Genomic DNA, 20,110 nt, shown 5'->3' on the forward strand with positions numbered 1-20,110 from the left:
ATGGTGTTTGTCAGACCAGGAGACTTCCCATCTGAGGTGAAAGGTGACAGAGCTAGAGAGGTGTTTGTCAGACCAGGAGACAGCTTGGCCTACAAACTATTAGACAGGTCCTCACCCCGGGGTTAGACAGGTCCTCACCCCGGGGTTAGACAGGTCCTCACCCCGGGGTTAGACAGGTCCTCACCCCGGGGTTAGACAGGTCCTCACCCCGGGGTTAGACAGGTCCTCACCCCGGGGTTAGACAGGTCCTCACCCCGGGGTTAGACAGGGCCTTACCCCGGGGTTAGACAGGGCCTTACCCCGGGGTTAGACAGGTCATTACCCCGGGGTTAGACAGGTCATTACCCCGGGGTTGGACAGGTCATTACCCCGGGGTTAGACAGGTCATTACCCCGGGGTTAGACAGGGCCTTACCCCGGGGTTAGACAGGTCATTACCCTAAGACTACTAAGAACAGCCGATCTGCCAACTTCTGTCTGTCGGGTCCCAACAGTTCAGGCTACGCACTAATATGACCCCTCTGTGGAAAGGTGAGACTCTCACGAACACGTTCATGTTGGTTGTTTTGCTTTAGGATCCCAACAGGACTTACAAAGACTCGTCTGATTGGTACCCGTTAAAACATTCTATGAAAGTATAATGAACAAAAAATATAAAAAGTCACATGTAAAGTGTATATAACACAACAGATGTGTCAAGTTATGAGGTTGTGTGCAATTGGCTTGCTTGACTGCAGGAATGTCCACCAGAGCTGTTGGGCGGAGAATGTAATGTTCATTTCTCTACCATAAGCCGCCTCCAACGTCATTTTAGATAATTTGTCAGTACGTCCAACCGGCCTCAAAACCACAGACCAGGTGTAACTATGTCAGCCCTACAGACCACATTTAGCCATGCCAGCCCAAGACCTCCACATCTGGCTTCTTCACCTGAGGGATCGTCTGAGACCAGCCACCCGGACAGCTGATGTAACTGAGGAGTATTTCTGTCTGTAATAAAGCCCTTTTGTGGGGAAAAACTCATTCTGATTGGCTGGGCCTGGCTCCCCAGTGGGTGGGCCCATGCCTTCCCAGGCCCACCTATGGCTGAGCCCCTGCCCAGTCATGTGAAATCCATAGATTAGGGCCTAATGAATTTATTTCAATTGACTGATTTCCTTAAATGAACTGGAACTCAGTAAACTCTTTGAAAATGTTTATATTTTTGTTCAGTATATATAAAATTGCAGTTTAAACGTTAAGCAAAATTGTCAAGGTGTGTGTGTGTGTGTGTGTGTGTGTGTGTGTGTGTGTGTGTGTGTGTGTGTGTGTGTGTGTGTGTGTGTGTGTGTACCTGTCTCTGCGTCCTGTGGTGAGTGTAACAGCGATGTTTTCCCAGGCCCTCGTTCTCTCCTCAGGCTGTCCCGGGGCCTCACAGCCCAGCCTGCTCCAACACTCTGAGAACACTGCCTTCCACTTCTGCTCTGGGGATACGGCTAGACGGCCCAACTCACTGTAGAGAAACACAGACAGCCTCACTGTAGAGAAACACAGACAGCCTCACTGTAGAGAAAACACAGACAGCCTCACTGTAGAGAAACACAGACAGCCTCACTGTAGAGAAACACAGACAGCCCACCTCACTGTAGAGAAACACAGACAGCCCACCTCACTGTAGAGAAAACACAGACAGCCTAATTGTAGAGAAAACACAGACAGCCTCACTGTAGAGAAACACAGACAGACAGGCAGAGAGACACACACAGACAGTCAGAGAGACACAGACAGACAAGCACAGACAGACAGGCAGAGAGGCACAGACAGACAGGTAGAGAGACACAGACAGGCAGACAGACAGGCAGAGAGACACAGACAGACAGACAGACAGGCAGAGAGACACAGACAGACAGACAGACAGGCAGAGAGACACAGACAGACAGACAGACAGGCAGAGAGACACAGACAGACAGACAGACAGGCAGAGAGACACAGACAGACAGACAGACAGGCAGAGAGACACAGACAGACAGACAGGCAGAGAGACACAGACAGACAGACAGGCAGAGAGACACAGACAGACAGACAGGCAGAGAGACACAGACAGACAGGCAGAGAGACACAGACAGACAGACAGACAGACAGGCAGAGAGACACAGACAGACAGACAGGCAGAGAGACACAGACAGACAGACAGACAGACAGGCAGAGAGACACAGACAGACAGACAGGCAGAGAGACACAGACAGACAGACAGGCAGAGAGACACAGACAGACAGGCAGAGAGACACAGACAGACAGGCAGAGAGACACAGACAGACAGGCAGAGAGACACAGACAGACAGGCAGAGAGCCACAGACAGACAGGCAGAGAGACACAGACAGACAGGCAGAGAGACACAGACAGACAGGCAGAGAGACACAGACAGACAGGCAGAGAGACACAGACAGACAGGCAGAGAGCCACAGACAGACAGGCAGAGAGCCACAGACAGACAGGCAGAGAGCCACAGACAGACAGTCAGAGAGAGAGACGCGCAGGAAGAGATGAAAGCTCACACCAAATGATATTAGATTTCTAGAGTATAAAGAAGACCATCCTTACAGCACCCTGGTTGATTGCGTCTTGTCAGGTTCATAGAGGTTAGGCTTCATGTAGGTTCCCGTGATCTTCAGCCCCGAGGTCCACTCTCCACTAAACAGACCCTCTATGGAGTCTCCATTGGACATGGACAGGTAACCCTGTGGACAGACGGCAACACAAGATGAGTGTTGAATGCAGTGTCTTCTGACAGAGGGCGTCAATTCTGACGACTAACGTCTCACGTAATTGGTCAGCTGCTCGAAAAGTGATCTAACGAGGCTAGTCAGTTAAGAACAAATTCTTATTTTCTATGACGGCCTAGGAACAGTGGGTTAACTGGTCTAGGAACAGTGGGTTAACTGGTCTAGGAACAGTGGGTTAACTGGTCTAGGAACAGTGGGTTAACTGGCCTAGGAACAGTGGGTTAACTGGTCTAGGAACAGTGGGTTAACTGGTCTAGGAACAGTGGGTTAACTGGTCTAGGAACAGTGGGTTAACTGGTCTAGGAACAGTGGGTTAACTGGCCTAGGAACAGTGGGTTAACTGGTCTAGGAACAGTGGGTTAACTGGTCTAGGAACAGTGGGTTAACTGGTCTAGGAACAGTGGGTTAACTGGTCTAGGAACAGTGGGTTAACTGGCCTAGGAACAGTGGGTTAACTGGTCTAGGAACAGTGGGTTAACTGGTCTAGGAACAGTGGGTTAACTGGCCTAGGAACAGTGGGTTAACTGGTCTAGGAACAGTGGGTTAACTGGTCTAGGAACAGTGGGTTAACTGGTCTAGGAACAGTGGGTTAACTGGCCTAGGAACAGTGGGTTAACTGGTCTAGGAACAGTGGGTTAACTGGTCTAGGAACAGTGGGTTAACTGGTCTAGGAACAGTGGGTTAACTGGTCTAGGAACAGTGGGTTAACTGGCCTAGGAACAGTGGGTTAACTGGTCTAGGAACAGTGGGTTAACTGGTCTAGGAACAGTGGGTTAACTGGCCTAGGAACAGTGGGTTAACTGGTCTAGGAACAGTGGGTTAACTGGCCTAGGAACAGTGGGTTAACTGGTCTAGGAACAGTGGGTTAACTGGTCTAGGAACAGTGGGTTAACTGGTCTAGGAACAGTGGGTTAACTGGTCTAGGAACAGTGGGTTAACTGGTCTAGGAACAGTGGGTTAACTGGCCTAGGAACAGTGGGTTAACTGGTCTAGGAACAGTGGGTTAACTGGTCTAGGAACATTGGGTTAACTGGTCTAGGAAAAGTGGGTTAACTGGCCTAGGAACAGTGGGTTAACTGGCCTAGGAACAGTGCGTTAACTGGTCTAGGAACAGTGGGTTAACTGGTCTAGGAACAGTGGGTTAACTGGCCTAGGAACAGTGGGTTAACTGGCCTAGGAACAGTGGGTTAACTGGTCTAGGAACAGTGGGGTTAACTGGTCTAGGAACAGTGGGTTAACTGGCCTAGGAACAGTGGGTTAACTGGTCTAGGAACAGTGGGTTAACTGGTCTAGGAACAGTGGGTTAACTGGTCTAGGAACAGTGGTTTAACTGCCTTGTTCAGGGGGCAGAAGGACAGATTTTTTACCTTGTCAGCTCAGGGATTCGAGCCACCAACCTTTCGGTTACTGGCCCAACACTCTAACCACTAGGCTACCCTGCTGCCCCGCATCCCTCTCTATCTATACCTTACCTTGCCATTAGGGGTCCAGTCTTCTGAGAACTCTCCCTCAAAGGCTGTGTCATCATCAGATACTAGCAGACCAGTACCCTAACAGAGAAAATATTACATTCAACATTGAGATCAAGTTAGATAGGAAGGGTTGAGGGTAGCTGAAGAATGGAATTAAAAACAAACATATAACTCTGGTAAACTAGGTTGTGACAGTAAAATGTATATAGTATGTATAAACAGGAAGTAGAAGCCCAAGTGTTGTTGTTTATTAGTTTACTCCAATTAGGAGAGGGATGGTAGGGTTAAGGGACAATAATAAAGGAACATATATTTACATATATATACAGTATATTTATATATATTTACCCACCCCCCCCCCCCCAAATATATATGAGGGATTGGAAATAATGCAGATAATTACATTGATAGAAATCACAATCCATTTGCAATATTAAAGCTGATCTACAGCCTAAAAGATTTAATGACTCACCACCATCTTGTTGTTGCTGAAGGTCCCTTCATAGTAAAGGCCAAACTGAGTGACTACCACACCACTGCCCTGTCGCTGGTCATCAGTCCACAGGCCCATGTACTTCTCTCCTCTGAAACGAGACAGACACATAGACTGGAGCAAAGCAGAGCAGCAACCACAGATCTGAGACCAGGCTATTCAACCACAGATCTGAGACCAGGCTATTCAACCACAGACCTGAGACCAAGCTATTCAACCACAGACCTGAGACCAGGCTATTCAACCACAGACCTGAGACCAAGCTATTCAACCACAGATCTGAGAACAGGCTATTCAACCACAGATCTGAGACCAGGCTATTCAACCACAGATCTGAGACCAGTCTATTCAACCACAGAACTGAGAACTTTTCAACTACAGCTGTACGTTTGTATCAACAGATCTGAGACCAGGCTATTCAACCACAGACCAGGCTATTCATCCACAGATCTGAGAACAGGCTATTCAACCACAGATCTGAGACCAGTCTATTCAACCACAGAACTGAGAACTTTTCAACTACAGCTGTACGTTTGTATCAACAGATCTGAGACCAGGCTAAGAAACCACAGATTAACGTTTTCATCAACCACAGACCAGGCTATTCAACCACAGATCTGAGACCAGGCTATTCAACCACAGATCTGAGACCAGGCTATTCAACCACAGATCTGAGACCAGGCTATTCAACCACAGATCTGAGACCAAGCTATTCAACCACAGATCTGAGACCAGGCTATTCAACCACAGATGAACGTTTTCATCAACCACAGACCAGTCTATTCAACCACAGATCTGAGACCAGGCTATTCAACCACAGATCTGAGAACATGCTATTCAACCACAGATCTGAGACCAGTCTATTCAACCACAGAACTGAGAACTTTTCAACTACAGCTGTACGTTTGTATCAACAGATCTGAGACCAGGCTATTCAACCACAGATTAACGTTTTCATCAACCACAGACCAGGCTATTCAACCACAGATCTGAGACCAGGCTATTCAACCACAGATCTGAGACCAGGCTATTCAACCACAGATCTGAGACCAGGCTATTCAACCACAGATCTGAGACCAAGCTATTCAACCACAGATCTGAGACCAGGCTATTCAACCACAGATGAACGTTTTCATCAACCACAGACCAGTCTATTCAACCACAGATCTGAGACCAGGCTATTCAACCACAGATCTGAGACCAGGCTATTCAACCACAGATCTGAGACCAGGCTATTCAACCACAGATCTGAGAACAGGCTATTCAACCACAGATCTGAGACCAGTCTATTCAACCACAGAACTGAGAACTTTTCAACTACAGCTGTACGTTTGTATCAACAGATCTGAGACCAGGCTAAGAAACCACAGATGTACGTTTTCGATGACAAATCAAGTCAATCAAGGGCTGTACTATACCTAGTGATGTCATCAAACACTCCATATCCCATCTTCTTGTCTTGAAGCCACTGGCCAACGAACACACTGGAAGAAGAGCCAAGCAGCTTCCCAGAGCTCAGCATCCCATGGCCCTGACGGATGTTCTCATGGAAGGATCCCTCATACACCTGACCTGTAGCATACCTGGAGAGAACTACAATCATACCTGGAGAGAACTACAATCATACCTGGAGAGTACTACAATCATACCTGGAGAGAGCTACAATCATACCTCGAGAGAACTACAATCATACCTTGAGAGAACTACAATCATTCACCTGTAACATACCTGGAGAGAACTACAATCATTCACCTGTAACATACCTGGAGAGAACTACAATCATTCACCTGCAACAAACCTGGAGAGAACTACAATCATACACCTGACCTGTAGCATACCTGGAGAAAACTACAATCATACCTGGAGAGAACTACAATCATACACCTGACCTGTAGCATACCTGGAGAAAACTACAATCATACCTGGAGAGAACTACAATCATTCACCTGTAACATACCTGGAGAGAACTACAATCATTCACCTGTAACATACCTGGAGAGAACTACAATCATTCACCTGTAACAAACCTGGAGAGAACTACAATCATACACCTGACCTGTAGCATACCTGGAGAGAACTACAATCATTCACCTGTAGCATACCTGGAGAGAACTACAATCATACACCTGTAGCATACCTAGAGAGAACTACAATCATACACCTGTAGCATACCTAGAGAGAACTACAATCATACACCTGACCTGTAGCATACCTGGAGAGAACTACAATCATTCACCTGTAGCATACCTAGAGAGAACTACAATCATACACCTGACCTGTAGCATACCTGGAGAGAACTACAATCATTCACCTGTAGCATACCTGGAGAGAACTACAATCATACACCTGTAGCATACCTAGAGAGAACTACAATCATACACCTGTAGCATACCTAGAGAGAACTATAATCATACACCTGACCTGTAGCATACCTGGAGAGAACTACAATCATACCTGGAGAGAACTACAATCATACACCTGACCTGTAGCATACCTGGAGAGAACTACAATCATACCTGGAGAGAACTACAATCATACACCTGTAGCATACCTGGAGATAACTACAATCATACACCTGACCTGAACACAGTAACTCCCTTACTGTAGTATATACAGGTGAACACAGTAACTCCCTTACTGTAGTATATACAGGTGAACACAGTAACTCCCTTACTGTAGTATATACAGGTGAACACAGTAACTCCCTTACTGTAGTATATACAGGTGAACACAGTAACTCCCTTACTGTAGTATATACAGGTGAACACAGTAACTCCCTTACTGTAGTATATACAGGTGAACACAGTAACTCCCTTACTGTAGTATATACAGGTGAACACAGTAACTCCCTTACTGTAGTATATACAGGTGAACACAGTAACTCCCTTACTGTAGTATATACAGGTGAACACAGTAACTCCCTTACTGTAGTATATACAGGTGAACACAGTAACTCCCTTACTGTAGTATATACAGGTGAACACAGTAACTCCCTTACTGTAGTATATACAGGTGAACACAGTAACTCCCTTACTGTAGTATATACAGGTGAACACAGTAACTCCCTTACTGTAGTATATACAGGTAAACACAGTAACTCCCTGTAGTATATACAGGTGAACACAGTAACTCACCTGTATGTCCCAAAGCCATGCATCTTCCCATCTTTCCAGTGGCCCTGGTAACGATCACTATTGTTGAGGATCTTGTTTGGCATTATACAGTCTCCATAGCTACAGGCACAAGAGACAAAAACACAGTGGTTACAACATCTGCATGTTGACCATGCCTCTCACACTGCCTGGTTTAACCACTGTGAACTCTGAACTCTGCATTAATCGGGCTAACACTGACCCGTCCTCCAGTCCTTGTTTAAAGGTCCCCGTGAACTTTCTTCCATCTGGCCATTTCATGATCCCTCTGTTCGAAAAAGAAGAAGACAATCTGTCAACACAAACAAAACAAAAAAAGTGTACTTTGGCCTTATTATACAATAGTGCAGAATTGTATGTTAAGGATAGACCTACTAGAAAGTGTAAATAATCTAGCTAATACAAACGACTGGTCTTAGAACACCTTCAGTTCCCTGTTTTCTGTAAAGTGTTCTGTAAAGTTCTCTGTAAAGTTATCTGTAAAGTTATCTGTAAAGTTATCTGTAAAGTTCAACGTAAAGTTTCCTGTAAAGTTCTATGTAAAGTTTCCTGTAAAGTTCGTTGTAAAGTTATATGTAAAGTTATCTGTGAAGTTATACGTAAAGTTCTCTGTAAAGTTCTCTGTAAAGTTCTCTGCAAACCCGTCCCTCCTTTAGACTCACTTGCCGTGGGGTTTGCCAGACAGCCAGCGGCCTGAGTAGGAGGCATCCTTCAGACGTAGGTCTTTGTAGAAGATGTAGGAGGCGGTACGAGAGACAGCGGGGACCCCAGGACCGCTCCCCTCTCCGGTCAACACCGCCTCCACGGCCTGGTTAATAGCCCTCAGCCACTTAGCCTAGAGGGACAGAGGGAAACAGTGGGATAACACGTCAACCTTAAGAGTCAAAGACAGCTGTGGTTAGTCTGATGTGGATATCCTGGGAGAGTTGGGATTATGAGGTGTGTCAACCAGACTGAGAGCTGTACCTTCTCCTGAGGAGAGGATGCTATCAGAGTTGGGATTATGAGGTGTGTCAACCAGACACTGGACTGAGAGCTGTACCTTCTCCTGAGGAGAGGATGCTATCAGAGTTGGGATTATGAGGTGTGTCAACCAGACACTAGACTGAGAGCTGTACCTTCTCCTGAGTTGAGGATGCTATCAGAGTTGGGATTATGAGGTGTGTCAACCAGACACTACACTGAGAGCTGTACCTTCTCCTGAGCTGAGGATGCTATCAGAGTTGGGATTATGAGGTGTGTCAACCAGACACTAGACTGAGAGCTGTACCTTCTCCTGAGCTGAGGATGCTATCAGAGTGAAGCTCTCCTCTGGAGTTGTCACCTTAATTCCATACCTGGGGGCAGAAGAAGACAACATTAAATAGAACAGTAGGAGATTTAAAAACAAGCTTTCTAGGGGTGTTGGTCGGATTCGCGTTTATCGTCAAAGGAATGAGCATTTCACCGAGGCCTGTACTCTGGAGCGGGATCGATTTGGAGGTGGAGGGTCCGTCATGGTCTGGGGCTGTGTGTCACAGCATCATCGGACTGAGCCTGTTGTCATTGCAGGCAATCTCAACGCTGTGCGTTACAGGGAAGACATCCTCCTCCCTCATGTGGTACCCTTCCTGCAGGCTCATCCTGACATGACCCTCCAGCATGACAATGCCACCAGCCATACTGCTCGTTCTGTGCGTGATTTCTTGCATGTCAGGAATGTCAGTGTTCTGCCATGGCCAGTGACGAGCCCGGATCTCAATCCCATTGAGCACGTTTGGGACCTGTTGGATCGGAGGGTGAGGGCTAGGGCCATTCCCCCCAGAAATGTCTGGGAACTTGCAGGTGCCTTGGTGGAACAGTGGGGTAACATCTCACAGCAAGAACCGGCAAATCTGGTGCAGTCCATGAGGAGGAGATGCACTGCAGTACTTAATGCAGCTGGTGGCCACACCAGATACTGACTGTTAGTTTAGATTTTGACCCCCCCCCCCTTTTGTTCAGGGACACATTCAATTTCTGTTAGTCACATGTTTGTGTAAGTTGTTCAGTTTATGTCTCAGTTGTTGAATCTTGTTATGTTCATACAAATATTTACACATGTTAAGTCTGCTGAATATAAACTCAGTTGACAGTGAAAGGACGTTTATTTTTTAGCTGAGTTTACATTAGTTATTGATTAGTCTGGTGTTACCAGACCTCAACCCCATACTCTCCCTTGCTAGAACAGGCTAGTCAGTTATTGGTTGACAGAAGGATAGCAGGTAGACTAAACTTACAGGTTTCTGCTGGCAGTGATGGGTTCCACCCAGAGAGTGGCCAGGGAGTAGACATGATGAGATGAGAACTGAAGGGAGACAGAACAGTGATGTCAGTGATTGGTTCCACCCAGAGAGTAGCCAGGGAGTAGACATGATGAGATGAGAACTGAAGGGAGACAGAACAGTGATGTCAGTGATTGGTTCCACCCAGAGAGTGGCCAGGGAGTAGACATGATGAGATGAGAACTGAAGGGAGACAGAACAGTGATGTCAGTGATTGGTTCCACCCAGAGAGTAGCCAGGGAGTAGACATGATGAGATGAGAACTGAAGGGAGACAGAACAGTGATGTTAGTGATGGGTTCCACCCAGAGAGTAGCCAGGGAGTAGACATGATGAGATGAGAACTGAAGGGAGACAGAACAGTGATGAACAAGCAGAACAAGCAGAACAAGTAGAACAAGCAGAACAAGCAGAAGTCAAGCAGAACAAGCAGAAGTCAAGCAGAAGTCAAGCAGAACAAGCAGAATTCAAGCAGAAGTCAAGCAGAACAAGCAGAAGTCAAGCAGAACAAGCAGAAGTCAAGCAGAAGTCAAGCAGAACAAGCAGAAGTCAAGCAGAAGTCAAGCAGAACAAGCAGAAGTCAAGCAGAAGTCAAGCAGAACAAGCAGAAGTCAAGCAGAACAAGCAGAATTCCACGTGTTACAGGATGACTTGCCTCTGGTAACACAAAACTACACTGAGTGCACAAAACATTAGGAACACCTTCATAATATTGAGTTGCACCCCCTTTTCCCCCCTTTTCCCCTAAGAACAGCCTCAATTCGTCGGGGACATGGACTCTACAAGGTGTCTACAGCGTTCCACAGGGATGCTGGTCCATGTTGACTCTACAAGGTGTCTAAAGCGTTCCACAGGGATGCTGGTCCATGTTGACTCTACAAGGTGTCTAAAGCGTTCCACAGGGATGCTGGTCCATGTTGACTCTACAAGGTGTCTAAAGCGTTCCACAGGGATGCTGGTCCATGTTGACTCTACAAGGTGTTGAAAGCGTTCCACAGGGATGCTGGTCCATGTTGACTCTACAAGGTGTCTAAAGCGTTCCACAGGGATGCTGGTCCATGTTGACTCTACAAGGTGTCTAAAGCGTTCCACAGGGATGCTGGTCCATGTTGACTCTACAAGGTGTCTAAAAGCGTTCCACAGGGATGCTGGTCCATGTTGACTCTACAAGGTGTCTAAAGCGTTCCACAGGGATGCTGGTCCATGTTGACTCTACAAGGTGTTGAAAGCGTTCCACAGGGATGCTGGTCCATGTTGACTCTACAAGGTGTCTAAAGCGTTCCACAGGGATGCTGGTCCATGTTGACTCTACAAGGTGTGGAACGACCTCCACAGGGATGCTGGTCCATGTTGACTCTACAAGGTGTCTAAAGCGTTCCACAGGGATGCTGGTCCATGTTGACTCTACAAGGTGTCTAAAGCGTTCCACAGGGATGCTGGTCCATGTTGACTCTACAAGGTGTCTAAAGCGTTCCACAGGGATGCTGGTCCATGTTGACTCTACAAGGTGTCTAAAGCGTTCCACAGGGATGCTGGTCCATGTTGACTCTACAAGGTGTTGAAAGCGTTCCACAGGGATGCTGGTCCATGTTGACTCTACAAGGTGTCTAAAGCGTTCCACAGGGATGCTGGTCCATGTTGTCTCTACAAGGTGTCTAAAAGCGTTCCACAGGGATGCTGGTCCATGTTGACTCTACAAGGTGTCTAAAAGCGTTCCACAGGGATGCTGGCCCATGTTGACTCTACAAGGTGTCTAAAAGCGTTCCACAGGGATGCTGGTCCATGTTGACTTCACAAGGTGTTGAAAACGTTCCACAGGGATGCTGGTCCATGTTGACTCCGATGCTTCCCACAGTTGTGTCCAGTTGGCTGGATGTCCTTTGGGTGGTGGACCGTTCACAAAGGAAACTGTTGAACGTTAAAAACCCAGCAGCGTTGTAGTTCTTTGACACAAACCTCCCCTTCATCTACACTGATTGATGACATCAATAAGGGATCATATCTTTCACCTGGATTCACCTGGTCAGTCAGTCACTGTCATGGAAAGAGCAGGTGTTCCTAATGTTTTGTACACTCAGTGTACATTGTAGATATTATTTTTAACCACGTTATGCAACTTTAAAATAAATGTCATTGTTTATATTGTGAGAATTTATAGATTGTTTCATTTCTGTATTTCTTCGGTTTATGTTACTGTACATGTAGAGTCATTTTTCAGTATCTGCTGAATCAATAGCTTTCTGGACGAGTCTCTTCCCCTTCTGCAGTGTGTGTGTGTGTGTGTGTGTGTGTGTGTGTGTGTGTGTGTGTGTGTGTGTGTGTGTGTGTGTGTGTGTGTGTGTGTGTGTGTGTGTGTGTGTGTGTGTGATCAAGAGACAAAGAGGAGAAGGACATTCTGGGAACTCTAATGACACCGTCAAAAAGTCAAATGAGAGAAAATGACAAAACACACAGAGAGCAGTAGTCTATAGCAGTCACCACAGCTCCAACAGAGAGAGCAGTAGTCTATAGCAGTCACCACAGCTCCAACAGAGAGAGCAGTAGCCTATAGCAGTCACCACAGCTCCAACAGAGAGAGCAGTAGCCTATAGCAGTCACCACAGCTCCAACAGAGAGAGCAGTAGCCTATAGCAGTCACCACAGCTCCAACAGAGAGAGCAGTAGTCTATAGCAGTCACCACAGCTCCAACAGAGAGAGCAGTAGTCTATAGCAGTCACCACAGCTCCAACAGAGAGAGCAGTAGTCTATAGCAGTCACCACAGCTCCAACAGAGAGAGCAGTAGTCTATAGCAGTCACCACAGCTCCAACAGAGAGAGCAGTAGCCTATAGCAGTCACCACAGCTCCAACAGAGAGAGCAGTAGCCTATAGCAGTCACCACAGCTCCAACAGAGAGAGCAGTAGCCTATAGCAGTCACCACACCTCCAACAGAGAGAGCAGTAGCCAATAGCAGTCACCACAGCTCCAACAGAGAGAGCAGTAGCCAATAGCAGTCACCACAGCTCCAACAGAGAGAGCAGTAGCCTATAGCAGCTCCAACAGAGAGAGCAGTAGCCTATAGCAGCTCCAACAGAGAGAGCAGTAGCCTATAGCAGCTCCAACATAGGCAGTTCATCAACTGTCAACAAACCAGAATAAAGGACAACAGTGTTCATTGAAAATGACCTTCTCAAAGGACAGTGTTGCAATGTTATAGCCAGGTTACAACAGGGTAAGTTGTACTGTAAGTCACTGCTGATAAGGCTCTGTGCTGTGTAAATACAACAGGAGGACAAGGCCTGGTGTCCCTCCAGGACACCTACACCACCCGATGTCACAGGAAGGCCATAAAGATCATCAAGGACATCAACCACCCGAGCCACTGCCTGTTCACCCCGCTATCATCCAGAAGGCGAGGTCAGTACAGGTGCATCAAAGCTGGGACCGAGAGACTGAAAAACAGCTTCTATCTCAAGGCCATCAGACTGTTAAACAGCCACCACTAACATTGAGTGGCTGCTGCCAACACACTGACACTGACTCAACTCCAGCCACTTTAATAATGGGAATTGATGGGAAATGATGTAAATATATCACTAGCCACTTTAAACAATGCTACCTTATATAAATGTTACTTACCCTACATTATTCATCTCATACGCATACGTATATACTGTACTCTATATCATCGACGGTATCCTTATGTAATACATGTATCACTAGCCACTTTATACTATACTATGCCACTTTGTTTACATACTCATCTCATTTGTACATACTGTACCCGATACCATCTACTGTATCTTGCCTATGCTGCTCTGTACCATCACTCATTCATATATCCTTATGTACATATTCTTTATCCCCTTACACTGTGTACAAGACAGTAGTTTGGAATTGTTAGTTAGATTACTTGTTATTACTGCATTGTCGGAACTAGAAGCACAAGCATTTCGCTACACTCGCATTAACATCTGCTAACCATGTGTATGTGACAAATAAAATTTGATTTGATTTGATTTGATTTGATTTGAAATCTCCTAACCCAGGCCATTGTTCCACAATCACACCCAAAACAGACATACAGGCAGCCAAGGACAGCCCCTGGCCTGGGAGTCTCAGTTCAGTAGCTTGTATGTATGACAAGCTTTCTCAAGCAGAGCCACAAGAACCCAGGAGATACAATACCAGGAGAGGACAGGTTCAATCCCAAGACAACAGCACACAGTGTATACTTACAAAGCTCTTAGAGGGGATGGTACCCTGATGGAATAAAGACACAATATCAGCCTTATAGAATCAAATCTTACCAACACATTCATTGGTTTCAATAGTCCCTTACCAACTCTTTCATTGGTTTCAATAGTTCCTTACCAACTCTTTCATTGGTTTCAATAGTTCCTTACCAACTCTTTCATTGGTTTCAATAGTTCCTTGCCAACTCTTTCATTGGTTTCAATAGTCCCTTACCAACTCTTTCATTGGTTTCAATAGTCCATTACCAACTCTTTCATTGGTTTCAATAGTCCCTTGCCAACTCTTTCATTGGTTTCATTAGTCCCTTACCAACTCTTTCATTGGTTTCAATAGTCCCTTACCAACTCTTTCATTGGTTTCAATAGTCCCTTACCAACTCTTTCATTGGTTTCAATAGTCCCTTACCAACTCTTTCATTGGTTTCAATAGTTCCTTACCCACTCTTTCATTGGTTTCAATAGTTCCTTACCAACTATGTCATTGGAGTTTCAATAGTTCCTTACCAACTCTTTCATTGGGGTTTCAATAGCTGTTTAGTAAAGGCCTTTGCGGCCTGTGTGATTATAGCCATCTTATGCCACGATTTTGCCCAGACAGTAATCCCCAGTTCAGTGTAACAGGGTCTAGGGCTGCTGATTCAGTACCACTAGGTCTTGGCTGGTTCAGTGAGACAGGGTCTAGTTCTGTTGGTTCAGTGAGACAGGGTCTAGGTCTGCTGATTCAGTGAGACAGGGTCTAGGTCTGCTGATTCAGTGAGACAGGGTCTAGGTCTGCTGATTCAGTGAGACAGGGTCTAGGTCTGTTGATTCAGTGAGACAGGGTCTAGGTCTGTTGATTCAGTGAGACAGGGTCTAGGTCTGTTGGTTCAGTGAGACAGGGTCTAGGTCTGTTGGTTCAGTGAGACATGGTCTAGGTCTGCTGATTCAGTGAGACAGGGTCTAGGTCTGTTGGTTCAGTGAGACAGGGTCTAGGTCTGCTGGTTCAGTGAGACAGGGTCTAGGTCTGCTGATTCAGTGAGACAGGGTCTAGGTCTGCTGATTCAGTGAGACAGGGTCTAGGTCTGCTGGTTCAGTGAGACAGGGTCTAGTTCTGTTGGTTCAGTGAGACAGGGTCTAGGTCTGCTGATTCAGTGAGACAGGGTCTAGGTCTGCTGATTCAGTGAGACAGGGTCTAGGTCTGCTGGTTCAGTGAGACAAGGTCTAGGTCTGTTGATTCAGTGAGGTGAGACAGGGTCTAGTTCTGTTGGTTCAGTGAGACAGATCTAGGTCTGCTGATTCAGTGAGACAGGGTCTAGGTCTGTTGATTCAGTGAGACAGGGTCTAGGTCTGTTGATTCAGTGAGACAGGGTCTAGGTCTGTTGGTTCAGTGAGACAGGGTCTAGGTCTGTTGGTTCAGTGAGACAGGGTCTAGGTCTGTTGATTCAGTGAGACAGGGTCTAGGTCCGCTGATTCAGTGTAACAGGGTCTAGATCTGCTGAGATCGTCGACTCAGATCAGACCTCTACAGTCGATGTGGCCTACGTCGACTCAGATCAGACCTCTACAGTCGATGTGGCCTACGTCGGCACAGATCAAACCTCTACAGTAGATGTGGCCTACGTCGGCTCAGATCAGACCTCTACAGTAGATGTGGCCTACGTCGGCTCAGATCAGACCTCTACAGTAGATGTGGCCTACGTCGACTCAGATCAAACCTCTACAGTCGATGTGGCCTACGTCGGCACAGATCAAACCTCTACAGTCGATGTGGCCTACGTCGACTCAGATCAGACCTCTACAGTCGATGTGGCCTACGTCGGCACAGATCAAACCTCTACAGTAGATGTGGCCTACGTCGGCTCAGATCAGACCTCTACAGTCGATGTGGCCTACGTCGGCTCAGATCAGACCTCTACAGTAGATGTGGCCTACGTCGGCTCAGATCAGACCTCTACAGTAGATGTGGCCTACGTCGGCACAGATCAGACCTCTACAGTCGATGTGGCCTACGTCGGCTCAGATCAAACCTCTACAGTCGATGTGGCCTACGTCGGCTCAGATCAAACCTCTACAGTCGATGTGGCCTACGTCGGCTCAGATCAAACCTCTACAGTCGATGTGGCCTACGTCGGCACAGATCAGACCTCTACAGTCGATGTGGCCTACGTCGGCTCAGATCAAACCTCTACAGTCGATGTGGCCTACGTCGACTCAGATCAGACCTCTACAGTCGATGTGGCCTACGTCGGCTCAGATCAAACCTCTACAGTCGATGTGGCCTACGTCGGCTCAGATCAAACCTCTACAGTCGATGTGGCCTACGTCGGCACAGATCAGACCTCTACAGTCGATGTGGCCTACGTCGACTCAGATCAGACCTCTACAGTCGATGTGGCCTACGTCGGCTCAGATCAGACCTCTACAGTCGATGTGGCCTACGTCGACTCAGATCAGACCTCTACAGTCGATGTGGCCTACGTCGACTCAGATCAGACCTCTACAGTAGATGTGGCCTACGTCGGCTCAGATCAAACCTCTACAGTAGATGTGGCCTACGTCGGCTCAGATCAAACCTCTACAGTAGATGTGGCCTACGTCGACTCAGATCAGACCTCTACAGTAGATGTGGCCTACGTCGACTCAGATCAAACCTCTACAGTCGATGTGGCCTACGTCGGCACAGATCAAACCTCTACAGTCGATGTGGCCTACGTCGGCTCAGATCAGACCTCTACAGTCGATGTGGCCTACGTCGACTCAGATCAGACCTCTACAGTAGATGTGGCCTACGTCGGCTCAGATCAAACCTCTACAGTAGATGTGGCCTACGTCGGCTCAGATCAAACCTCTACAGTAGATGTGGCCTACGTCGACTCAGATCAGACCTCTACAGTAGATGTGGCCTACGTCGACTCAGATCAAACCTCTACAGTCGATGTGGCCTACGTCGGCACAGATCAAACCTCTACAGTAGATGTGGCCTACGTCGGCACAGATCAAACCTCTACAGTCGATGTGGCCTACGTCGACTCAGATCAAACCTCTACAGTCGATGTGGCCTACGTCGACTCAGATCAAACCTCTACAGTCGATGTGGCCTACGTCGACTCAGATCAAACCTCTACAGTCGATGTGGCCTACGTCGACTCAGATCAAACCTCTACAGTAGATGTGGCCTACGTCGGCACAGATCAAACCTCTACAGTCGATGTGGCCTACGTCGACTCAGATCAAACCTCTACAGTCGATGTGGCCTACGTCGACTCAGATCAGACCTCTACAGTTGATGTGGCCTACGTCGGCTGACGTAGCCTCGCAAGCCAATCGTAGAATGCGACGACGAAACTGAAGCAAATCGTACAATCTGGCCAGGTTGATATCAATATTTTAAATCTGGTAACATCGCACAGTGTGACGTGATAATTGTAACAGATTAGTCTGCTAAAGGCCTTAAATGCCTGATTCAGAGTCGAGATCAACGTGTGCTACCCAGCCCTTCACTAGCCTTATCGATGTTGATGTGTGCCTACTGTTTACAGATTATGGTTATAGACTCTTACCTGTGCATGAATCAGAGCGTCGTTGAACAGGATGAACCAGTTAACAGAGAACCTCCTGGCGTTCTGGAGGGTCAGGCTCTTGTTGCTACTCTCATACACCAGCCTGCGCTGGGGATTACGGAGGACATCCTGGGAGCAGAGCAGAGCACTACTGTATTTAGAGAGTAACTTATTCTCTACACAGCAGCCTGGGGCTTCTGAAGGAAATCCTGCAGACTAGCAGGACCTAACACAGTATAAACACATCTGAGACCAGTACTAGATCTATAGACAGGATAACTAGTGAGATCTACAGACAGGATAACTAGTGGGATCTATAGACAGGGTAACTAGTGAGATCTACAGACAGGATAACTAGTGAGATCTACAGACAGGATAACTCGTGGGATCTACAGACAGGATAACTAGTGAGATCTACAGACAGGATAACTAGTGAGATCTACAGACAGGATAACTAGTGAGATCTACAGACAGGATAACTAGTGAGATCTACAGACAGGATAACTAGTGGGATCTATAGACAGGATAACTAGTGAGATCTACAGACAGGATAACTAGTGGGATCTATAGACAGGATAACTAGTGAGATCTACAGACAGGATAACTAGTGGGATCTACAGACAGGATAACTAGTGGGATCTACAGACAGGATAACTAGTGGGATCTACAGACAGGATAACTCGTGGGATCTACAGACAGGATAACTAGTGAGATCTACAGACAGGATAACTCGTGGGATCTACAGACAGGATAACTAGTGAGATCTACAGACAGGATAACTAGTGGGATCTACAGACAGGATAACTAGTGGGATCTACAGACAGGATAACTAGTGAGATCTACAGACAGGATAACTAGCACAACAAAATGTCTCTGGTTCTGTAACATCTGTAACAGGACCACTCTACTCACAGTAGTTTTCCCAGAATATGTCCTCCAGAATTGGTTCGTTGTCTCTGCCTCCTTCCTCTTCCTCCCCAGGCTGAGAGACAGTGCCTCATACTTGGAGCAGCCCTCCTGCAGCCTCTGGTATTCCACTGTACTCTGAGATTACCAGGAGAAAGGCTTTAAATGTGATTGATTGATTGATTGATTGATTGATTGATTGATTGAGAAGAAAAGAGAAGAGAAGCGAAGATATAGTGACAACATTCCACAAAGACTTCAGAACCTGTTAGAAGTACTGATAGATGGAAGGTACGTACCACATCGAAACAGGTGGCCAGTTTGAGCAGCAGCCTGGCGTACTCGTGGATGTGTTGCATAGGAGAGTAGAACAGCAACACCAACAAGTCCAACAGAGGAACCTTGTCTTCACTGGACTCTGACAGCTGACGCAAAACCTCAAACTTCTTACCAAAACACTCCCTGGAGAGGACATCAAGGGGAGTTGTATTGGGAATGTGAATGTACTATGAAGCCTATATGAACTCAGCAAAAAAAATTATAATAAACGTCCTCTCACTGAGTTTATATTCAGCAAACTTGACATGTGTAAATATTTCTATGAACATAACAAGATTCAACAACTGAGACGTAAACTGAACAAATTCCACAGACATGTGACTAACAGAAATTGAATAATGTGTCCCTGAACAAAGGGAGGGGGTCAAAATCAAAAGTAACAGTCAGTATCTGGTGTGGCCACCAGCTGCATTAAGTACTGCCGTGCATCTCCTCCTCATGGACTGCATCAGATTTGCCAGTTCTTGCTGTGAGATGTTAACCCACTCTTCCACCAAGGCACCTGCAATTTCCTGGACATTTCTGGGGGGGATTGGCCCAAACCCTAGATCAGTTCCTCCGATCACCAGTCAGTTCCACTGATCACCAGTCAGTTCCTCCGTTCACCAGCCGGTTCCACTGATCACCAGTCTGTTCCTCCGATCACCAAATCCGTTCACCAGCCGGTTCCTCCGATCACCAGCCGGTTCCTCCATTCACCAGTCAGTTCCTCCGTTCACCAGTCCGTTCACCAGACGGTTCCTCCATTCACCAGTCAGTTCCTCCGTTCACCAGTCCGTTCACCAGCCGGTTCCTCCGTTCACCAGCCGGTTCCTCCGATCACCAGCCGGTTCCTCCGTTCACCAGTCAGTTCCTCCGATCACCAGCCAGTTCCTCCGATCACCAGCCAGTTCCTCCGATCACCAGTCC

At 46.9% G+C, this 20,110-nt stretch overlaps 1 protein-coding gene across 5 annotated transcripts in view; it reads right to left on the reverse strand.

Annotated features, from left to right (window-relative positions):
• als2a (alsin Rho guanine nucleotide exchange factor ALS2 a) overlaps window positions 1–20,110 on the reverse strand; it is an 89,658-nt gene that overhangs the window by 30,321 nt on the left and 39,227 nt on the right. For 2 of the 5 annotated variants that reach the window (XM_090216342.1, XM_090216341.1), the window contains exons 13-25: window positions 19,162–19,324; window positions 18,869–19,000; window positions 17,957–18,085; window positions 10,138–10,205; window positions 9,150–9,216; window positions 8,542–8,714; window positions 8,082–8,147; window positions 7,862–7,960; window positions 6,146–6,310; window positions 4,707–4,818; window positions 4,235–4,312; window positions 2,581–2,717; window positions 1,333–1,491 (exon numbers count right to left, since the gene is read on the reverse strand). In XM_090216342.1, coding sequence (XP_090072468.1) covers window positions 1,333–1,491; window positions 2,581–2,717; window positions 4,235–4,312; window positions 4,707–4,818; window positions 6,146–6,310; window positions 7,862–7,960; window positions 8,082–8,147; window positions 8,542–8,714; window positions 9,150–9,216; window positions 10,138–10,205; window positions 17,957–18,085; window positions 18,869–19,000; window positions 19,162–19,324 — 1,548 coding nt within the window. Of the gene's footprint in view, window positions 1–1,332; window positions 1,492–2,580; window positions 2,718–4,234; window positions 4,313–4,706; window positions 4,819–6,145; window positions 6,311–7,861; window positions 7,961–8,081; window positions 8,148–8,541; window positions 8,715–9,149; window positions 9,217–10,137; window positions 10,526–14,299; window positions 14,425–17,956; window positions 18,086–18,868; window positions 19,001–19,161; window positions 19,325–20,110 lie in introns of those variants that run through there. The other 3 variants (XR_016490705.1, XM_090216343.1, XM_090216344.1) reach the window with 3 other exon arrangements.

The sequence above is a fragment of the Oncorhynchus mykiss genome, chromosome 22 (assembly GCF_057628025.1).
Source record: "Oncorhynchus mykiss isolate SJ-2025 chromosome 22, ASM5762802v1, whole genome shotgun sequence".
NCBI lineage: Eukaryota > Metazoa > Chordata > Actinopteri > Salmoniformes > Salmonidae > Oncorhynchus > Oncorhynchus mykiss.